Genomic DNA, 16,843 nt, shown 5'->3' with positions numbered 1-16,843 from the left:
AAATGTGCTAAGTGCTAAGCCCGTAAGCTGTAAGATAAAAAATGCAATAATGTTTATCGTGTAGGATAAAAAGTGGCAATTTTCCGAGTAAAGGTGAGCTGAAAATGTCGAGTCTTTTTTATGTTTTGATGTCTTTGCTTGGTATGAAGATGACCGGACCACTCTACTTGGCATCATTTGTTCAAGATCTGGGAGCTGTTCATCAGTTTCCGTTTTTTCATAATAATTTCTTTTAAAAGAAACACTTTTTTTTTTTTTTAAGTTTTTCTATCAAACAATAATTTTTTATCCATTTGATTGTTTACTCCGTTTCTAGTAATAATTGAATAATAATATTAAGATTTGGGATAATTACATTTTTCTCCTCTAAAGTTTGGCCTGTTTACATATAGACTCGCTATAGTTTGCAAAATTATATTTAGCACTCCTAATATTTCCTTCCGTCTAATAAATAAGAGTCTCTATTTATCAAATTTTTTTAAATTTGTTGATATTAATAAAAAAAATGAATAAAAATTCATATTTAACCTCGATTGACTTATTATCGATTTATTGTAGATCACATTAATTTCTTTATAACCAAATTATCCTCATACTTCTTCACATTATCGCATATAAGGAGGTATATCTCCACCGATCTAGTTGGAAGAAAAATTATTTGATTTGTAAAAAGTCAGTAATAAGTTTCGAAAATAAATGTCAATTTTTATTTATTTATTTTTAATATCAACAAATTCAGTGAATTTTTACTAATAGAGGAATTTATTTATTAGATGGATGCAAACCCTAACGGTACTAGATATAATTTTTCAAGCCATGAAAGGTTCACATGTAATTATATCGAACATTGAGAGATCATCCCTTTTTATTTTTCCAGTTATAAAGAAAGTGATTAGGTCTAAATTCTAAAACGATTACATTAATTCCGTATTTTCAATATTTCCACAAGGAAGAAAAAAAGAAGACGAGAAGAAGGAATAACTCGATGCTTATTTATACTTTATTGTTAAGTGAGAGTATCCTTTCGATGTCTCAAAAAATTTGTTTCATTTTTTATATTTAATTAGAATAAAAATATAATTCTGAAAATTTGTAATTAGTTATGCACCCTCAATTGAATGTTCCATTACACACAATGACCTGGACGCATAGCACGTTCAGGTTTACCACTTGTGGCATTCTGATTGGAAAATTGTATTCAAGGTTTATTTGAATAAAATGACATATATATATAGTAAATTACAACCAACTCTTTTAAAGTATGATATAACTGTGAGTATTTCTCAATATTTGAAAATTGTAAATATTCCTAATGTTGATAAAATTATATAATTATTGGATGGAGGTTTGTAATTGTTAACTTTGCACTCGGTATATATATATATATATTAAGCGATGTACTCCCCTTTTCTAAGATTTAGTGTAATTACACGTAGACTCTCTGTAGTTTAAAAAATTATATCTAGCACCCCAGAGGTTTGCTTTCATCTAACAAATGAGTCCCTTCGTTGGTCAAAATATTAAATTTGTTGATATTAACAAAAATAATTGAATGAAACTTAATATTTACCCTCGATTCACTTATTAATCACTTATTACAGGTCCCCAATTTTTTTCGGACTAAATTACCTTTATTACGGTTAAAATATACCTCTTCACTTGCATTAACACGTGAAGACGTATTTGGATCATTTGATCATAAAAAGAATTGCTTGACCTACTATAAGTCAATTTAGAGTAAATATAAATTTTTTTTTTTGTTAATATCAGCAAATTTGATAAATTTTGACTAATGTAGGGACTTATTTGTTAGACAAAAGCAAATATCAAGAGTGCTAAATATAATTTTCCAAACTACAAAAAGTTTATGCATAATTATACCAAATCTTAGGAAAGAAGATTGTAATTTTCCCATATATTAAAGAACGAATCCCAGTGGATGGAAAAAATTTGAAAATCGTAAAAATTCGACTTAGTTCATAAAAAAATAGAATATAATGAAAACAAACAAATTGAACTAACTACTAAACTGTTGTTAAAATCAAATGATATTTATAATTTTTTAAATAATAAAAACGTATATGTAATTATATCGAATTTCAAGAAATGTGGTCGTAATTCACATAGTAACAACTTCCACAACACTTGTTACATTCTAGTCCAATAGTGAGTCACCAAGAATTACTCCGTCCTCAGTATGTCTGGCTTGAGCAACCTCACCTTTAGCAAAGATTCCGAATGAAGATGAGGACAGGAAGATTAAATGTTATTTACAGAGCAAGAAACAAAAAGGGGTTCTCTTTGGAATAAAGTAAGAATAGTATAAATTTTCCTTAAATTTATGAAGCAGCTTATTCAAAATTTTGAGCTATAACTCTTCTACTATATGAACTCTGCCAAAAAAAAGTTGAAAAATCTATGGTGAAGTATGAGTTTGAACATTGGCAATAAGTCTGGTGAGTTTGCTAAGGGTCTCTCGAGCTGTTACGGTGTCCGGATGATCTTCACCGCATATCGATGTTCTGATAAAGATAGCCTTTCGGATCAGATCATCCCCTATATCGTATTGTCCGCCTCTTGCCATTAGCTTAGCCCTCACTTCCAGCACGGTGGCTCTAGCTAATGCGAGCTCCTGCCAGATGCAAGGATTTAACTGAGCATTCGTCTGGACAGGCTTCCAGCAGAGGGACTTATCCAGCCATTTCTCGACAGGGGTGACGAATGCTTGATCTGCTGCTTCTAACGCATCCGTACACAGACGAAGCAGCTCCAGAGCAGCAATGCAACGAGAGAAGGTGATAAACGTCCGTATAGCGAGGGGCAAGATCACTTCTTTCACGAGAAACAAGAGTTCCGACACTTTGAGCTCGACAACTATAGGGTCCTTCCCGAACCCGAGAAGCAAAAAGCACGCTGCCCATATGTGGTCCAAGTGACGAGATATAGATCCGCGACTAATCACAGCTTGTACCATGGATTGTGCAAGTCCTGTGATACCTCGCTTTCGGGCATACAGCTTCACAAGATGGTTGAACTGGACGAAGCCGTCTTTTGTGCAGCTTCTTGCCATATTGAATCTCAACAATAACGAAGATGCTTCCGCTTCCGATCTCCGTGCATAAGACGATGTGAAACCACAGGTTAAGGAATACATGATCCTTTTCCATAAGCGGCAGTGTTGGTGTTTCTCCGATATTTTGTGGGCCGCTAGAGCCAGAATGGGTATGGGAATTGGTGCTGGTGCAAACCAACCGCTTGCCAGAACCATTCTAGTCGCCAAACTTCTTGGTCCGTCAACATGATCAAATATGGAAAAGCAAACCTCAAAAAGTTGTAAAAGGAAATTGTCCCGCCTTAACAAATTTTCACGGCCGCTCCATGTTATATCCCGAGATGGCATTCTGTTTATGGTATCCAACAGCCTACTCGGATTAATTGGAAGCTCAGAAAGAATTGCTCCAACAATAGCAAGGCCTAGAGGCAGACGTCCAAGCTTCTCCTCAATCGCGCGTAACGCATCAATTTCTGTAATCGATAGATCTTTAACACTTCCCTGCATTAAAGACATTGCCTCAACCCCTGATAGGTAAGAAAGTCTAAGAGGCTCGAGATTCATTACACAAGGAAGGCGGGTCGATATAATAACATGTGTTTCCCCACCGAAACGGGGTAGCAGATCCATCACCAGCTTGTGATCCCACCAATCCTTTTCACTCTCCAAATTATCGATTATGACTAAAAATGGAATGTTACGCATGAGCTCCTTCCGAACTCTAGCTATGGCAGCTTCCTCTTGTTCTTCAAAGCTCTTTGTCCGACCTTTTTCTGCACCGCTCTCGACCCCAATGTCGATCTCTAAAAACGACCACAAGTTTAGGTAATTTTGTCGGATGTATCTGCTTTCTCCTCCAACCCATAGGACCATTTTATACCTCTGATGGAATCGGTAAGCAAACTCTAGTAGCAGCTCCGTCTTCCCAATGCCTGTATCACCCGATACGCATGCAATTCCCTTGCCATAGACAACTTTCATCGATCTCCTTCTCCTGCCATGCTTCCCACTGCTCTTGGACTTGGGTGTAAGCAGAGGTGGTCTACAAAATTCTATGTTCTGCATTTCAATTTCCTTTTCGGATTCCTTCCATACAACTGGTTCTTTCCCCTTCCTCTTGCAACTCTCACTTTGTCTATCCCTTCGCTTCTCATCTATAGAATTAGTTCTTCCCCAGCCAATCGTTAAGTTCTTACGCCTCGGTCTCGCCTTAAGTTCAAAAAAATCTCTCTCCGAATCTCCACAAACATCACCAAAGAGCATGAATTCCAGCTCGGACAATTCCTTTTTCCTACCAACGAAATTCTCATTTTGAGGGAAAGGGAACTCTTCTTTCTCAGCCTTCTCTCTCCACTTGGTTAGCCTATCCACAACACTCCTCCTCCCCAACCTCAATGCCAAAAGACTGACGGCTCGTAGTATGCAGTCCCTCCATTTACCATCATGGGCCTCTAATTTCCAATCATCAACACGAGAAAGGGCATTCACAGCATCTCTCCATTCCTTCTCGACTCCCCCATAGTGTAGCCAGAGTTCACCACCATATTTTTCCCAAAGCTCCCCCCGTTTCTCTATTATATCCCTGACAAGGCACTCGTCTGGAGCTACATCAAAGTATACAGGAACCAAATTCTTCTTGCCGGAGAAAAATCTCAACTCTTCAATCGTATACGGATTTCTGAAAGACTTTCTAGTCAAGATAATGACTCCAAATGTACTAGCATCCATGGCTTTCTCAACAATGCTATGTTTACGGGAATTCCGACATCTAGCTCTGTCTGTTACAAAACAACTCAATCCTTGAACCTCTAACTCTGCACGAAGCCAATTTGTAAACCTAAGCAACAAAGGTTTACGGCCATGAAACCCTATGTAGACATCGCAACTCCTCAATCTGTTAGAAGAGAAGGATGTCGGAGGAGCCAAGACTTCAAGCAATCTCCCTATCTTTTTGCCTTTACCCTTATGTCTAGAATAATCGTTCGAACGATGAACACCATAACTAGATAGTGCACTACTATATACTCCCATAGAAGAGACATTCTCTAACTCCGGGCGGTCATTCGAAGTACAAGCTTCTGCACCAGGATTAACTTCCGTTGAAGCAAACCTAATGCTAGTCAAGAATTCTGAATCCACGTTTCCCAAATATGCATTCAGGGGATCCATATTTACTCTGGTGGAATGGCATGGATTATCCGAACTTGTTGACAAGCGACACGTTGCAGATTTCGGAGAGAAGAAAGGAGATTGACTTGCCGAAAAGAATGTTGATGATGATGACGATGGATTCCGCAATGTCGTAGGCAAATGGCCAAATCTAGAGTTGTCCTTCCTAAGATCCATTTTTGGAATCACTCAACCCGCCGTAAGCTGAAATTCCAGGCATTCTCGAACAAATATTTTGCTCCAAGAATAGATAGCAGAGACTTTCAGAATCTTAAAAAGAGTAACACCATCATCTGAACTTGAAACTTGCATATAATGACCTGGGGCACCAATCAAAGCCACATCACAAACAAAGAGAAAAAGTGTTAGCTCAATGAAAGAATAACATCAATCTCTTACAAAAAGAGAAACCAATAAAGACTATGCGAATAGAATAGCAGCACAATTGTGGCAATTAAAGTAAAGAAAACTGCCACATTGTCCAAATCTTAGATGTAATAGCTAGAAGAGAAAAATAAGCATCCTAATTATTATAAACAATTGAAACACCAGAATCAATTCCTGTAGGATTCATCTTGTGCCATAACGTTTTACGGTTCAAATTTCAAAGGAAGAATTAAAAGCTTCAGACTTTTGAAACATTTTAGATCTAAACAAGAACTTAAAACTACAAATGCAAAACAAATAACTCCTGAACTCAACAACCCTTGTCCCAATTCAATAAAATAAACCCGAGTTCTTGCATTAATTCAGATCTGAAGAACATACTCAAATCAAAATGAAGATGTGTTTTAGCCTCAAAGTTGCAATCCTTTTTAGCTTCAAATCCAGGAGCCCACGTCTTCAAATAACCCAACCGACAATCACAGGTTCAAAAGTCCAACCTAAATCGAACTCAGTAGTGCCCACAATCAACTTGTTAGAAAAATCTTTATGAACCTGTCAAAGAAAAAACCCAAAAAAGAGAAAAGAAAAGATTAAATATTATTAAAAAAATAAATACATATTCACATCCATCATCCGTGTTTGTAAATATGCAGGGCCACGAACTCACCTATAAATAGGGAGAGTTGATAAAAGTGAGTATGAGTATTTTTGTCAATGCGGGGGAGGTGAAAGAAAGTTTTTACTATTCTAGAGAGAGAGGGAGAGAGAGATAGACCCCAGTTCTTGAAAAGTGAGAACCCAAAAAAAAAAAGGAATTTTGATTGGAGAAAACGGAAATTTTACCTTTTATAGCAGAAAATCGAAAAGGGTTCAGACTTGAGCATTACTACAACTCTTAAGTCTTCATAGAACTGGAGAAAGACAATCAAAACCCGCTAAGAAAAGAGAAGAAACAGAAACTCTCTACTCTGCGCATATTTTTATTTCTTTCTCCTCTCTTTCTTTTTTGGTTTCTCTCTGAGTTCCCACCTACGCTTTCCCGTCTGCTACTCAACCAATCCCCATTAAAACTTACTCTCTCTCTCTCTATCTCTGTCTCTTCACTCTCTATCTCTCTATATATATTTGTGTATGTAGAGAGAGTAGAGAGAGGAGAGAGAGAGAGAGACAAGCAGCGTTGGAAGCCGAGATATAAGTGGGGCCCAAGAGGAAGGACGGATCTGACGAGGAATGGCGCTTCTGTCAAAGTCCTCTTTTAACTTATGAGCAAGTTTAGTACTGTCTATGGTGTGCTACTCTCTGCGCGGTGGTGTGTGCCATTTCAACTTCTAATCTCCCAACCCCCTCTCTCTCTCTTCTCTTTCTCTCTTGCTTTGTATTTGTAACTTTCTACAACATTTTTATTCACATTAAATTTGATTCAACCAAATAAGTTATAGAACAAATATGATATATTTTTTATAATAGGAATAATTATTTTTTTTAAGAAAAATTGGTATAATTATGTGGTTTAAAAAATTATGGCTAGTATTTTTTAAGTTTATTTTTATCTAACAAATAGGTCCTTCGATTTGAGAATAAATATCAATTTTCATTCAGTTTTTGGAAAAATGCAGTTTTCCCCCTTGATATGTGAAATGAGCAAAAGACTCTTCGTGTTTTGGAAATAAAATTATCCACCAATTTGGTTTTTCAAAACACAGGGGATAATTTGCTAAAAAATATTTCACTGGAGATTTTTTGCTCATTTCACATATCACAGAGGGGCAAATTACATTTAACCAAGTTTTCTTATTATATCAGCAAATTCAATATATTTTGACTAACGGATGAATTTATTTGTTAGATGGAAACAAACTCAAGAGTGCTCGGATGATGGATGTGAATATGTATTTGTTTTTCCAATAATATTTAATCTTTTCTTTTCTCTTTTTTGGGTTTTTTCTTTGATAGGTTCATAAAGATTTTTCTAACAAGTTGATTGTGGACACTACTGAGTTGGATTCAGATTGGACTTTTGAACATGTGATTGTCGGTTGGGTTATTTGAAGACGTGGGCTCCTAGATTTGAAGCTAAAAAGGATTGCAACTTTGAGGCTAAAACACATCTTCGTTTTGATTTGAGTATGTTCTTCATATCTGAATTAATGCAAGAACTAGGGTTTATTTTATTGAATTGGGACAAGGATTGTTGAGTTCAGGAGTTATTTGTTTTGCATTTGTAATTTTAAGTTCTTGTTTAGATCTAAAATGCTTCAAAAGTATGAAGTTTTTAATTTTCGGTTGAAATTTGAACTGTAAATCGTTGTGGCACAAGATGAATCCTACAGGAACTGATTCTAGTGTTTCAATTGTTTGTAATAATTAGGATGCTTATTTTTTTCTTCTAGCTATTACATCTCAGGTTTGGGCATTGTGGCAGTTTTCTTCTCTGCTTTAATTGCCACAGTTGTGCTGCTATTCTATTCGCATAGTCTTTGTTGGTTTCTATTTTTGTATGAGATTGATGTTATTCTTTCATTGAGCTAACACTTTTTCTCTTTGTTTGTGATGTGGCTTTGATTGGTGCCCCAGGTCATTATATGCAAGTTTCAAGTTCAGATGATGGTGTTACTCATTTTAAGATTCTGAAAGTCTTTGCTATCTATTCTTGGAGCAAAATATTTGTTCGAGAATGCCTGGAATCAGCTTATGGAGGATTGAGTGATTCCAAAAATGGATCTTAGGGACGACAGCTCCAGATTTGGCCCTTTGCTACGACATTGCGAAATCCATCGTCATCGTCATCAACATTCTTTTCGGCAAGTCAATCTCCTTTCTTCTCTCCAAAATCTGCAACGTGTCGCTTGTCAACAAGTTCGGACAATCCATGCCATTCCACCAGAGTAAATATAGATTCCCTGAATGCATATTTGGGAAACATGAATTTAGAATCCCTGACTAGCATTAGGTTTGCTTCAACGAAAGTTAATCCTCGTGCAAAAGCTTGTACTTCGAATGACCGCTCGGAGTTGGAGAATGTCTCTTCTACGGGAGTATATATAGTGCACTATCTAGTTATGGTGTTCATCATTCGAATGATTATTCTAGACATAAGGGTAAAGGCAAAAAGATAGGGAGATTGCTTGAAGCCTTGGCTCCTCCAGCATCCTTCTCTTCTAACAGATTGAGGAGTTGCGATGTCTACATAAGGTTTCATGGCCATAAACCTTTGTTGCTTAGGTTTACAAATTGGCTTCGTGCAGAGTTAGAGGTTCAAGGATCGAGTTGTTTTGTAACAGACAGAGATAGATGTCGGAATTCCCGTAAACATAGCATTGTTAAGAAAGCCATGGATGCTAGTACATTTGGAGTCATTATCTTGACTAGAAAGTCTTTCAGAAATCCGTATACGATTGAAGAGCTGAGATTTTTCTCCGGCAAGAAGAATTTCGTTCCTGTATACTTTGATGTAGCTCCAGACGAGTGCCTTGTCAGGGATATAATCGAGAAATGGGGGCAGCTTTGGGAAAAATATGGTGGTGAACTCTGGCTACTCTATGGAGGAATCGAGAAGGAACGGAGAGATGCTGTGAATGCCCTTCTCGTGTTGATGATTGGAAATTAGAGGCCCATGATGGTAAATGGAGGGACTGCATACTACGAGCCGTCGGTCTTTTTGGCATTGAGGTTTGGGAGGAAGAGTGTTGTGGATAGGCTAACCAAGTGGAGAGAGAAGGCCGAGAAAGAAGAGTTCCCTTTCCCTCAAAATGAGAATTTCGTTGGTAGGAAAAAGGAATTGTCCGAGCAGGAATTCATGCTCTTTGGTGATGTTTGTGGAGATTCGGAGAGAGATTTTTTTGAACTTAAGGCGAGACCGAGGCATAAGAACTTAACGATTGGCTGGGGAAGAACTAATTCTATAGATGAGAAGTGAAGGGATAGACAAAGTGAGAGTAGCAAGAGGAAGGGGAAAGAACCAGTTGTACGGAAGGAATCCAAAAAGGAAACTGAAATGCAGAACGCAGAATTTTGTAGACCACCTACACTTACACCCCAAGTCCAAGGGCAGTGAGAAGCATGGCAGGAGAAGGAGATCGATGAAAGTCGTCTATGGCAAGGGAATTGCATGCGTATCGGGTGATACAGGCATTGGGAAGACGGAGCAGAGTTTGCTTACCAATTCCATCAAAGGTATAAAATGGTCCTATGGATTGGAGGAGAAAGCATATACATCCGACAAAATTACCTAAACTTGTGGTCGTTTTTAGAGATCGACATTGGGGTCGAGGGCAGTGCAGAAAAAGGTCGAACGAAGAGCTTTGCAGAACAAGAGGAAGCAGCCATAGCCAGAGTTCGAAAGGAGCTCATGCGGAACATTCCATTTTTAGTCATAGTCGATAATTTGAAGAGTGAAAAGGACTGGTGGGATCACAAGCTGGTCAAAAATGTTGTGGGCCATGAAATGTCCCGTTCTCAGGCCATGAAAAGTGGCAACTTAATATTTGGTGGAATCAAGACATTTTTGAATTCTATTCATAGTGATCACATTACTAACAAACCCATATTTCATAGTTTCAAGATCAAATATGTCTCAATTCCAAATAGACCCCAACAGATATAAAACTTATATAAGATAAAAAAGAATCAGAAGTTACCTTCAAGCCTGGGGTAGACAACAATTTTTGAAGAAATGATTGTTTTTTCCTCACCCGTTCAAATTGACCTATGATAAAATCATGTTCTTTAATTAGTGATGTGAAAACAAAATCATAGAAGTTCTGTAAAATTATCAATCTCTACTGATACAAAACAACATCAAAGATGCAGGTGGATTACTGTCTCAAATTAGTAATCAGGCTGCTTGTAATCCTTCAGAAAGATTTCTTTTGGTGTATCCATAATAGATTCTTCAACTTGCGTTGGTACTGGTTCTGTTGCCACTGAGCAAATTAACCTCCGGCTGATATTTGTAGCCCTCTACAAAAGCCAAACATCACATATAGAAATGTATGAATGGATAAAAAAGTGACACTGCGACAACATTCGGAAACATTAATAAGCTCTCAGAAGAAAAAGTGAGCTTACAGGCAGTGAGTAATATGGCAAATGACGATTCCTCCAATCTGTAATCTAGTGGCAACAGTGGATTGAGAAATGTTAGAGAGCTCATGCCCCAAATTTTCATAGTAAGAAAAGGTATGCAAAGGCACAGGACAGTCAGTGGATACAGAGGATAGAATGCATAACGCGTACAAGCCTCAGAACAAAAGAGTTGCCTGTATCTACAAAGGTTCTTTACTGAATGCCTCGTACCACGACAACTTGCCCGAAGCTGAAAAATGGCATCCGGAGTATTAGTAGGTTATAAAGGCACCACTCGCTCTTACCCACCAAACAATAACTAGCATTTCCAGTAAGCTAAAAGAACATAGTGCAACTTCCATACAGCTAAAGTCCTAGAAATGGAGAAACACTTCCTCGATAAGGAAAATGCGCCAAGAAAACACAGAAATGAGTGGCAAAATTTTTTATCCGTAGCCTACAAAGAAAAAGGAAATGCACCAACCTCCCTGATTGATGCAGCAACAAACTTCAAAACAAATATGAATGATATTCAAAAACATTATGACCAAACAAAACTATATCATTGACATAACTTTTTCTAAAGCAAGAAACAAGAACAGGAAACCCAAAAGACCAGAACATGGGAGAGGGTAATCACAGGAGTAGAGGAGACCAAACCCATGAGACATGTCTTTGACAAGGCCGAACCTTTGCACGGTAGAATCAATCGAGACATCTTACAAGCACACAAGTCTTGATTCCTAAATAATCTAGTATCGAGAAAGAAAAAGATCAACTCGCAATCAAATCTCTATAGACCCTTAAAAATTTCTATCTTTTCATTATTCAAACACACACACACACACACTGGATTTTTCCTAAAGATTTGAGTCTTTAACCAAAACAAAGGCTACCCAGATGGCCTAAACCAGAAAGAAATCAAGAAAGACACTATCAACGCCTCGTTCAGCCGGAAAAACAATAAAAAAAGGAAAACCCGTGTAAATGCTAAGTGAAAACAGGGAGTGAAGTTGGGATCTTGTAAGGGTTATATATAAGGATATGGATAATTCAACTACTGGACAAGGAAATTCAAAATATAAAGAAAATCCAAGAAATGCAGATTTAAATGGAATTCGAATGAAAATTCCATTGATCTGTTTTACCTTCTTGTCAACGGGTGATGATCAGGTATTGCACTCAACAGAAACTGACGGACTCCAGGAAAACCCAAGAGAGAAACGATGTCAAGATTAGAGGCGTAAATTTGATTTGACCTATGTTGTCACCAGTAAAAATATTAGACCAAAATTACACCTTTTCCTTTTAAATATCAAATTCAAGAAAATCTTCTCTCAATGGGCCGGAGAGAAAATTGTTGGGATAATTTCTGCTAATGGGCCGGAGAGAAAATTGTTGGGATATTTTCGGGCCACTCAAAATCATGTCACTGTTCTTTGAATCCATAAACATTTTATTTTTAAGGGTTAATACTTTCTCTAAAAATGTTTTTAATGGTTAATACTTAAATTATGATCAAAACTGACTCCCTAACTTCCTCTGAAACTCGATCTCATATGATTGATGGTTAGCTTGTATGTGTACGGCAGAGGGAGGGGGTGGGGGGGGGGGGGGGGTGTTAGGGTTCATCTTTGAAATTCTAAGCCATCTTTATACACATTTATTGCACTCCACAATTAGTTTTCAATCATTAATTGCTCCTAATTGTACCCCCCATAATTTTATAATTCCTTAAAATCTAAATTTTCTTCCTTCCTACTATATATATAGTATCTCTTAAATCATTAATCTTAATTAAGAATTATGATTCAAATTAAGCATAAATTACAACGGATTCCCCTAAAGTTTGTCATAATTGACTACTATGACGCGTCGCTTCTGCGTGCATATAATGAATAATTTTTTTTATATACTTTAAAATATATTAAGAAGTAATATTATAAATAAAAGTAAAATGTATAAATCAATATATTATATTAAAAATAGAAGAAAGAAAAAAATTAATTTATCAATTAATGTAAAATATGAAAAATTAAATAATTTAGTTATTTTATTTGTTGAAAGACATATTTTCCTTCAGCAAAATATATGGGGTTGTTTGGAAAAACTTAAATTAAAGTGATTTTTCATATTATACCTTAAATTAAGCTAAATGAAGTGTTTGATAATATAATTTCTGTTTATAATTCTCTTAAATTAAGTTGATTAAAAGGGTAAATTACAGCGAACTCTCATGAGATTTGATATAATTACAAATACCCCCTTATTATTTGAATAATTACCAATACCCCCATGATTTTAACTGCCGTATAACAATTAGCTTGATCCGTTATATCTTCATCCGTTTTTTTTTGTGGACTGATCAAAATACACTCGTGGATTAAAAATTGTAATTTTTATTTTTCTAATATTTGACCTTGGCATACTCAATTAATATGTATTAAAGTGGGCATTAATATCAATATTATTATATACCTTTATTTTCAACTACTGATGTACGATACTCATGGGTTGTACGTAGAGCAGTATGAGCAGTACTATGTTTTGGATTCTGGACCTATTAAAAAGTTAGATCCGTAGTTGATGAATATGTTTGTTAGGACAGTCGTCGGATGAGTCAACTGTCAACAATATAAACCAACTCTTCAATTTTTCTCTCTACTCTGCTCTCTGTGGGCTCAATTATTTACAATTACATCACCCCCCAGTGTTACATTTAATGGTCCGGATATAAGATTTTTTCTACGAAAGGTTTCGTACTGGGAAAATAGTATTACATTTATCCGAAATCAAAAAATGATATATACTTACATTAAGTGTCGACACTTTGGTATTAATGGACTGAAAAATCTTTAATCGAATTAAATCAATTACATTGACAAGTTGTACCCGTTTCATACAACTTTCTCCTTCTGGTTCTCACTGTATCCACTCTTTCCAGACATCAATTGATGTTATTGTAATAAGAGGTGAGTGAGTTGACTTATTTGATACTGAATTTTGGATCTTTCAACATCAGTCCAAAACACTCTTTTGGTAGTATCCACCGGCACATGCCTCTATGTGAGACAGACCCCCACCAATGGAGGGCTCTGATGTGTTCACACTCAATTCTTGGACATGGATGAAGGGTTAGATTTGTCACACCTTTAGTGTGTGCATGTCCTATGTCTTGATGACTTGATTCAAACAACATATATTGTCATAGATGGGTAGCATGAGTTATGTCATTTCATAAAATAGACTAGGTGAATTGATTTAAATATGAATTCGCTTGTATATGATAGATCTATACATCGCTTGTATATGATAGATCTATATAGTATAGTTTTGATCGTTTTGATGGAATCATGGCGACGGTGGTCTGAATTCAAATATTTTATCAAATTGTAGAAGAATTATCGAACATGAATGAAGGGTTCGATTTGCTACATTTCAAGAGTGTGTGTATGTGTGTGCCTGCACTAAATCTTCAGAATGAGTTCGGAGAACATGTCAGCATTGCTGCAGCAGTCCAAGCAGAACGAGATGTATCTTTTAAAAAATTGAATTAATTTGAATACGAGCGAATATGTTTGTAGTCGTAGATGTGTGACTTAATTAGAAGAGCAATTTTAGATCATTTTATATGTCGGTGGAGTTGTGCTAATGGGCTCACCAGCGATTGTAACTTAAATTGAACATTTTACAGCAACGTAAACGCGAACTTTTGGAGAATAAGTAAAGGGGTTAGATTTTGTCCCACTCCGAAGAGCGCGCGTGTATGTATGTACTAAATTTTGAAAATGGGTTCGCACAACATATCAATATTGGTGCGGCAGTCCAAGTAGAACGACCTGTATTTTTTAAAGAATAGAATTAATTTAAATACGAATTGACATGTGTACAGTCATTGATGTATGACTTAATTAAAAGAGCAGTTTTAGATCGTTTTATATGTCGGTTTTAGATCGTTTTATATGTCGGTGGGGGCAATTATGGCTCAAATTAGACATTTTATAATAACATAAACTCAAATTGTTGGACCATAAGTAAAGGGAGATTTATCACACGTCGAGAGTGCGTATGTGTGGTTGTATGTGTATGTAGTAGTGTTGAAAACGAGGAAAAAAAATTCAAGCAAATCCCCAGCGATATTACAAATGTTTATTAGAAAAAAAATAGCAATTATTTTTCTGTGTTTTTTAAAATACATTAATTCACTCTTCTGTATTTTTTAAAATAACGCAATTTACCTTTTTAGACAGAAAGATAAATTGTTATTTATTTATTATAAAAAATAATTTATTTATTTATAATATCACATAAAGTAAATTGCATCAGTCCACTTGAAAATGGGTTGAAAGAACATTATATCCAAGGAACAATGAATCAAGACATTGACACGTTGGCCTACAAATGTGTAGACAAGTTGAGAGAACAAAGTGTGTAAGTAATCATATCATAAACAAATCCAAACTTTTCTTTCTTGGTTTGGTGTGACTGTGTAAGGACAACACAGTTTAATCTTTCCCTCTTCCTTTATGGGCTGTTTGTGGGCCCTTCCCCCACCTCCCACCCCCCACCCCCCACCCCCCATCAATTTTGAATATAAATTATCATATATATATATATATGTGTGTGTCGGTATAGATTTGAAAATGAGAATCGATTTTGAATTCAAACTTTAGTGGGCAGTGGTCCTCTTTTATGTCAAATGTCAATACTTCTAACTAATTTGAGTTTTTAATTATTAAAATTTTATTTGAATTCTATTCTTTAAGATTAATAAATTATTTTTCTCGTACTATAAGATATCGAATAAGTTTAGTAATAATATATAAATATAGATATTTTTTATTCGAACTAAATTGATTTAAAATTGACTGATTTAATAATTAAATTAAATTCAGACACAACTTCAAACTCGATAAGAAATTCAAATCAAGTCCGAGTACTTACATTGTTAGCCTCGCCTGAACTTACTTGTTTACACGCTTCGAGTTAAATAAAATGATTAAATTTTATTCTCATAAAACTTTAATTATTTCTCAACTGATGTATAGATATTCATTGATTGCATTGCTTCTTATTATAAAATGAGTAAATATTTTATTTTTCATAAATATATATATATATATAAAATGAGGACATTAAAATCAGGGATCATTACACCGCCCTTCCCAAAAGTTTGGTGTAATTATTTATAAAATTTCTGTAGTTTTGAAAATTACACTGAACACCGCTGGCGTTTGTTTTTGTCCGACAAAGAGATCCATTCGTTAATAAAAAATTATCGGATTTGTTGATATCAGAAAATCGAATGAAAATTCATATTTACATTCGATTAACTTATTATTGATTCATTTCAAATCGAATAATTATTTTCTAATCGTTTATCATTATATATTTGCACTCGCTAATGTATACGAGGCATATACCTTCACCCTTATAAGTGTAGTTTGGTCAGAAAAAAATTATTTGACTGCTTTCAACATGTCCGTAATAAATTAATTGGGGATACATATGAATTTTTATTCAACTAAACGAAAATAAACGTAAAAAAGATTAAATATATTTTTTAAAATTAGAGAAAATTTTTATACAATTACACCAAATTTGAGGGGGAGTATGTAATTATCCCTTAAAAACTTAAAACTATAGTTAAGGTTTCTAATTTTGAGAAGAATGCAGAAAAGTTGGCAAGTGCATGCACTGGAATCCACCTGGAAAGTGCTCAAATGCACACACACACTCTTTACACTCATAATCACCCCCATATTCAGCAACCTACCTGCCCACCTTCTCACTTTTTGCTTATTATTTTACAATTTCCACAAAAAAAAAAAAATTTTTTTTTACAATTTCAAAAAAAAAAAAAAAAAACCATGAAACCTCAATGTCCCCACAAACAACTTTATTTCGTTTTCTTATATAATTTAAAGAAAAAAATGAAAAATAAATATTGATGAACAATTTCAAAATACAATAGAGAAAATCAGGTTTTGAACGAGTTGAACCAGTCATACATAAATGTGTGATGCATTTGCTGTGCGAATAATCCATTTTCTTGAATTGTTCATCAAAGCACAACAAATTTATTGCACTTAACGTGTAATTGGATCAGGCATGGCCCGATTTCAGTTACATTGCACGTGTGATATACTTGTTGTGCGATTAATCACTCCT

At 35.4% G+C, this 16,843-nt stretch overlaps 1 protein-coding gene and 1 pseudogene across 10 annotated transcripts; one reads left to right on the top strand and one right to left on the bottom strand.

The window, feature by feature from the left end:
• Window positions 1–2,070: 2,070 nt before the first annotated feature.
• LOC105158016 (uncharacterized) lies at window positions 2,071–11,971 on the bottom strand. Of its 10 annotated transcripts, none has more exons than XM_020693716.2 (7): window positions 11,821–11,970; window positions 10,819–10,922; window positions 10,676–10,720; window positions 10,427–10,567; window positions 10,246–10,313; window positions 5,990–6,160; window positions 2,283–5,541 (listed from the first exon to the last, which is right to left on the bottom strand). In XM_020693716.2, the coding sequence occupies exon 7, from the start codon at window positions 5,396–5,398 to the stop codon at window positions 2,417–2,419; it is 2,982 nt and encodes a 993-aa protein (XP_020549375.1). In that variant the 5' UTR covers window positions 5,399–5,541; window positions 5,990–6,160; window positions 10,246–10,313; window positions 10,427–10,567; window positions 10,676–10,720; window positions 10,819–10,922; window positions 11,821–11,970; the 3' UTR covers window positions 2,283–2,416. The 10 variants fall into 10 exon arrangements, 9 of the variants coding, with proteins under 9 accessions (XP_020549375.1, XP_011072949.1, XP_088738154.1 ...); XM_011074647.3 differs by having other exon boundaries at window positions 10,844–10,922; XM_088882028.1 differs by having other exon boundaries at window positions 10,867–10,922.
• LOC148789461 (uncharacterized) lies at window positions 8,324–10,239 on the top strand (annotated as a pseudogene).
• Window positions 11,972–16,843: the final 4,872 nt, after the last annotated feature.

Source organism: Sesamum indicum, linkage group LG1, assembly GCF_026168435.1.
Source record: "Sesamum indicum cultivar Baizhima isolate 11 linkage group LG1, ASM2616843v1, whole genome shotgun sequence".
Taxonomy (NCBI): Eukaryota; Viridiplantae; Streptophyta; class Magnoliopsida; order Lamiales; family Pedaliaceae; genus Sesamum; species Sesamum indicum.
The sequence above is the reverse complement of the archived record's forward strand: the minus strand, read 5'-3'. Positions and strand labels throughout refer to the sequence as shown.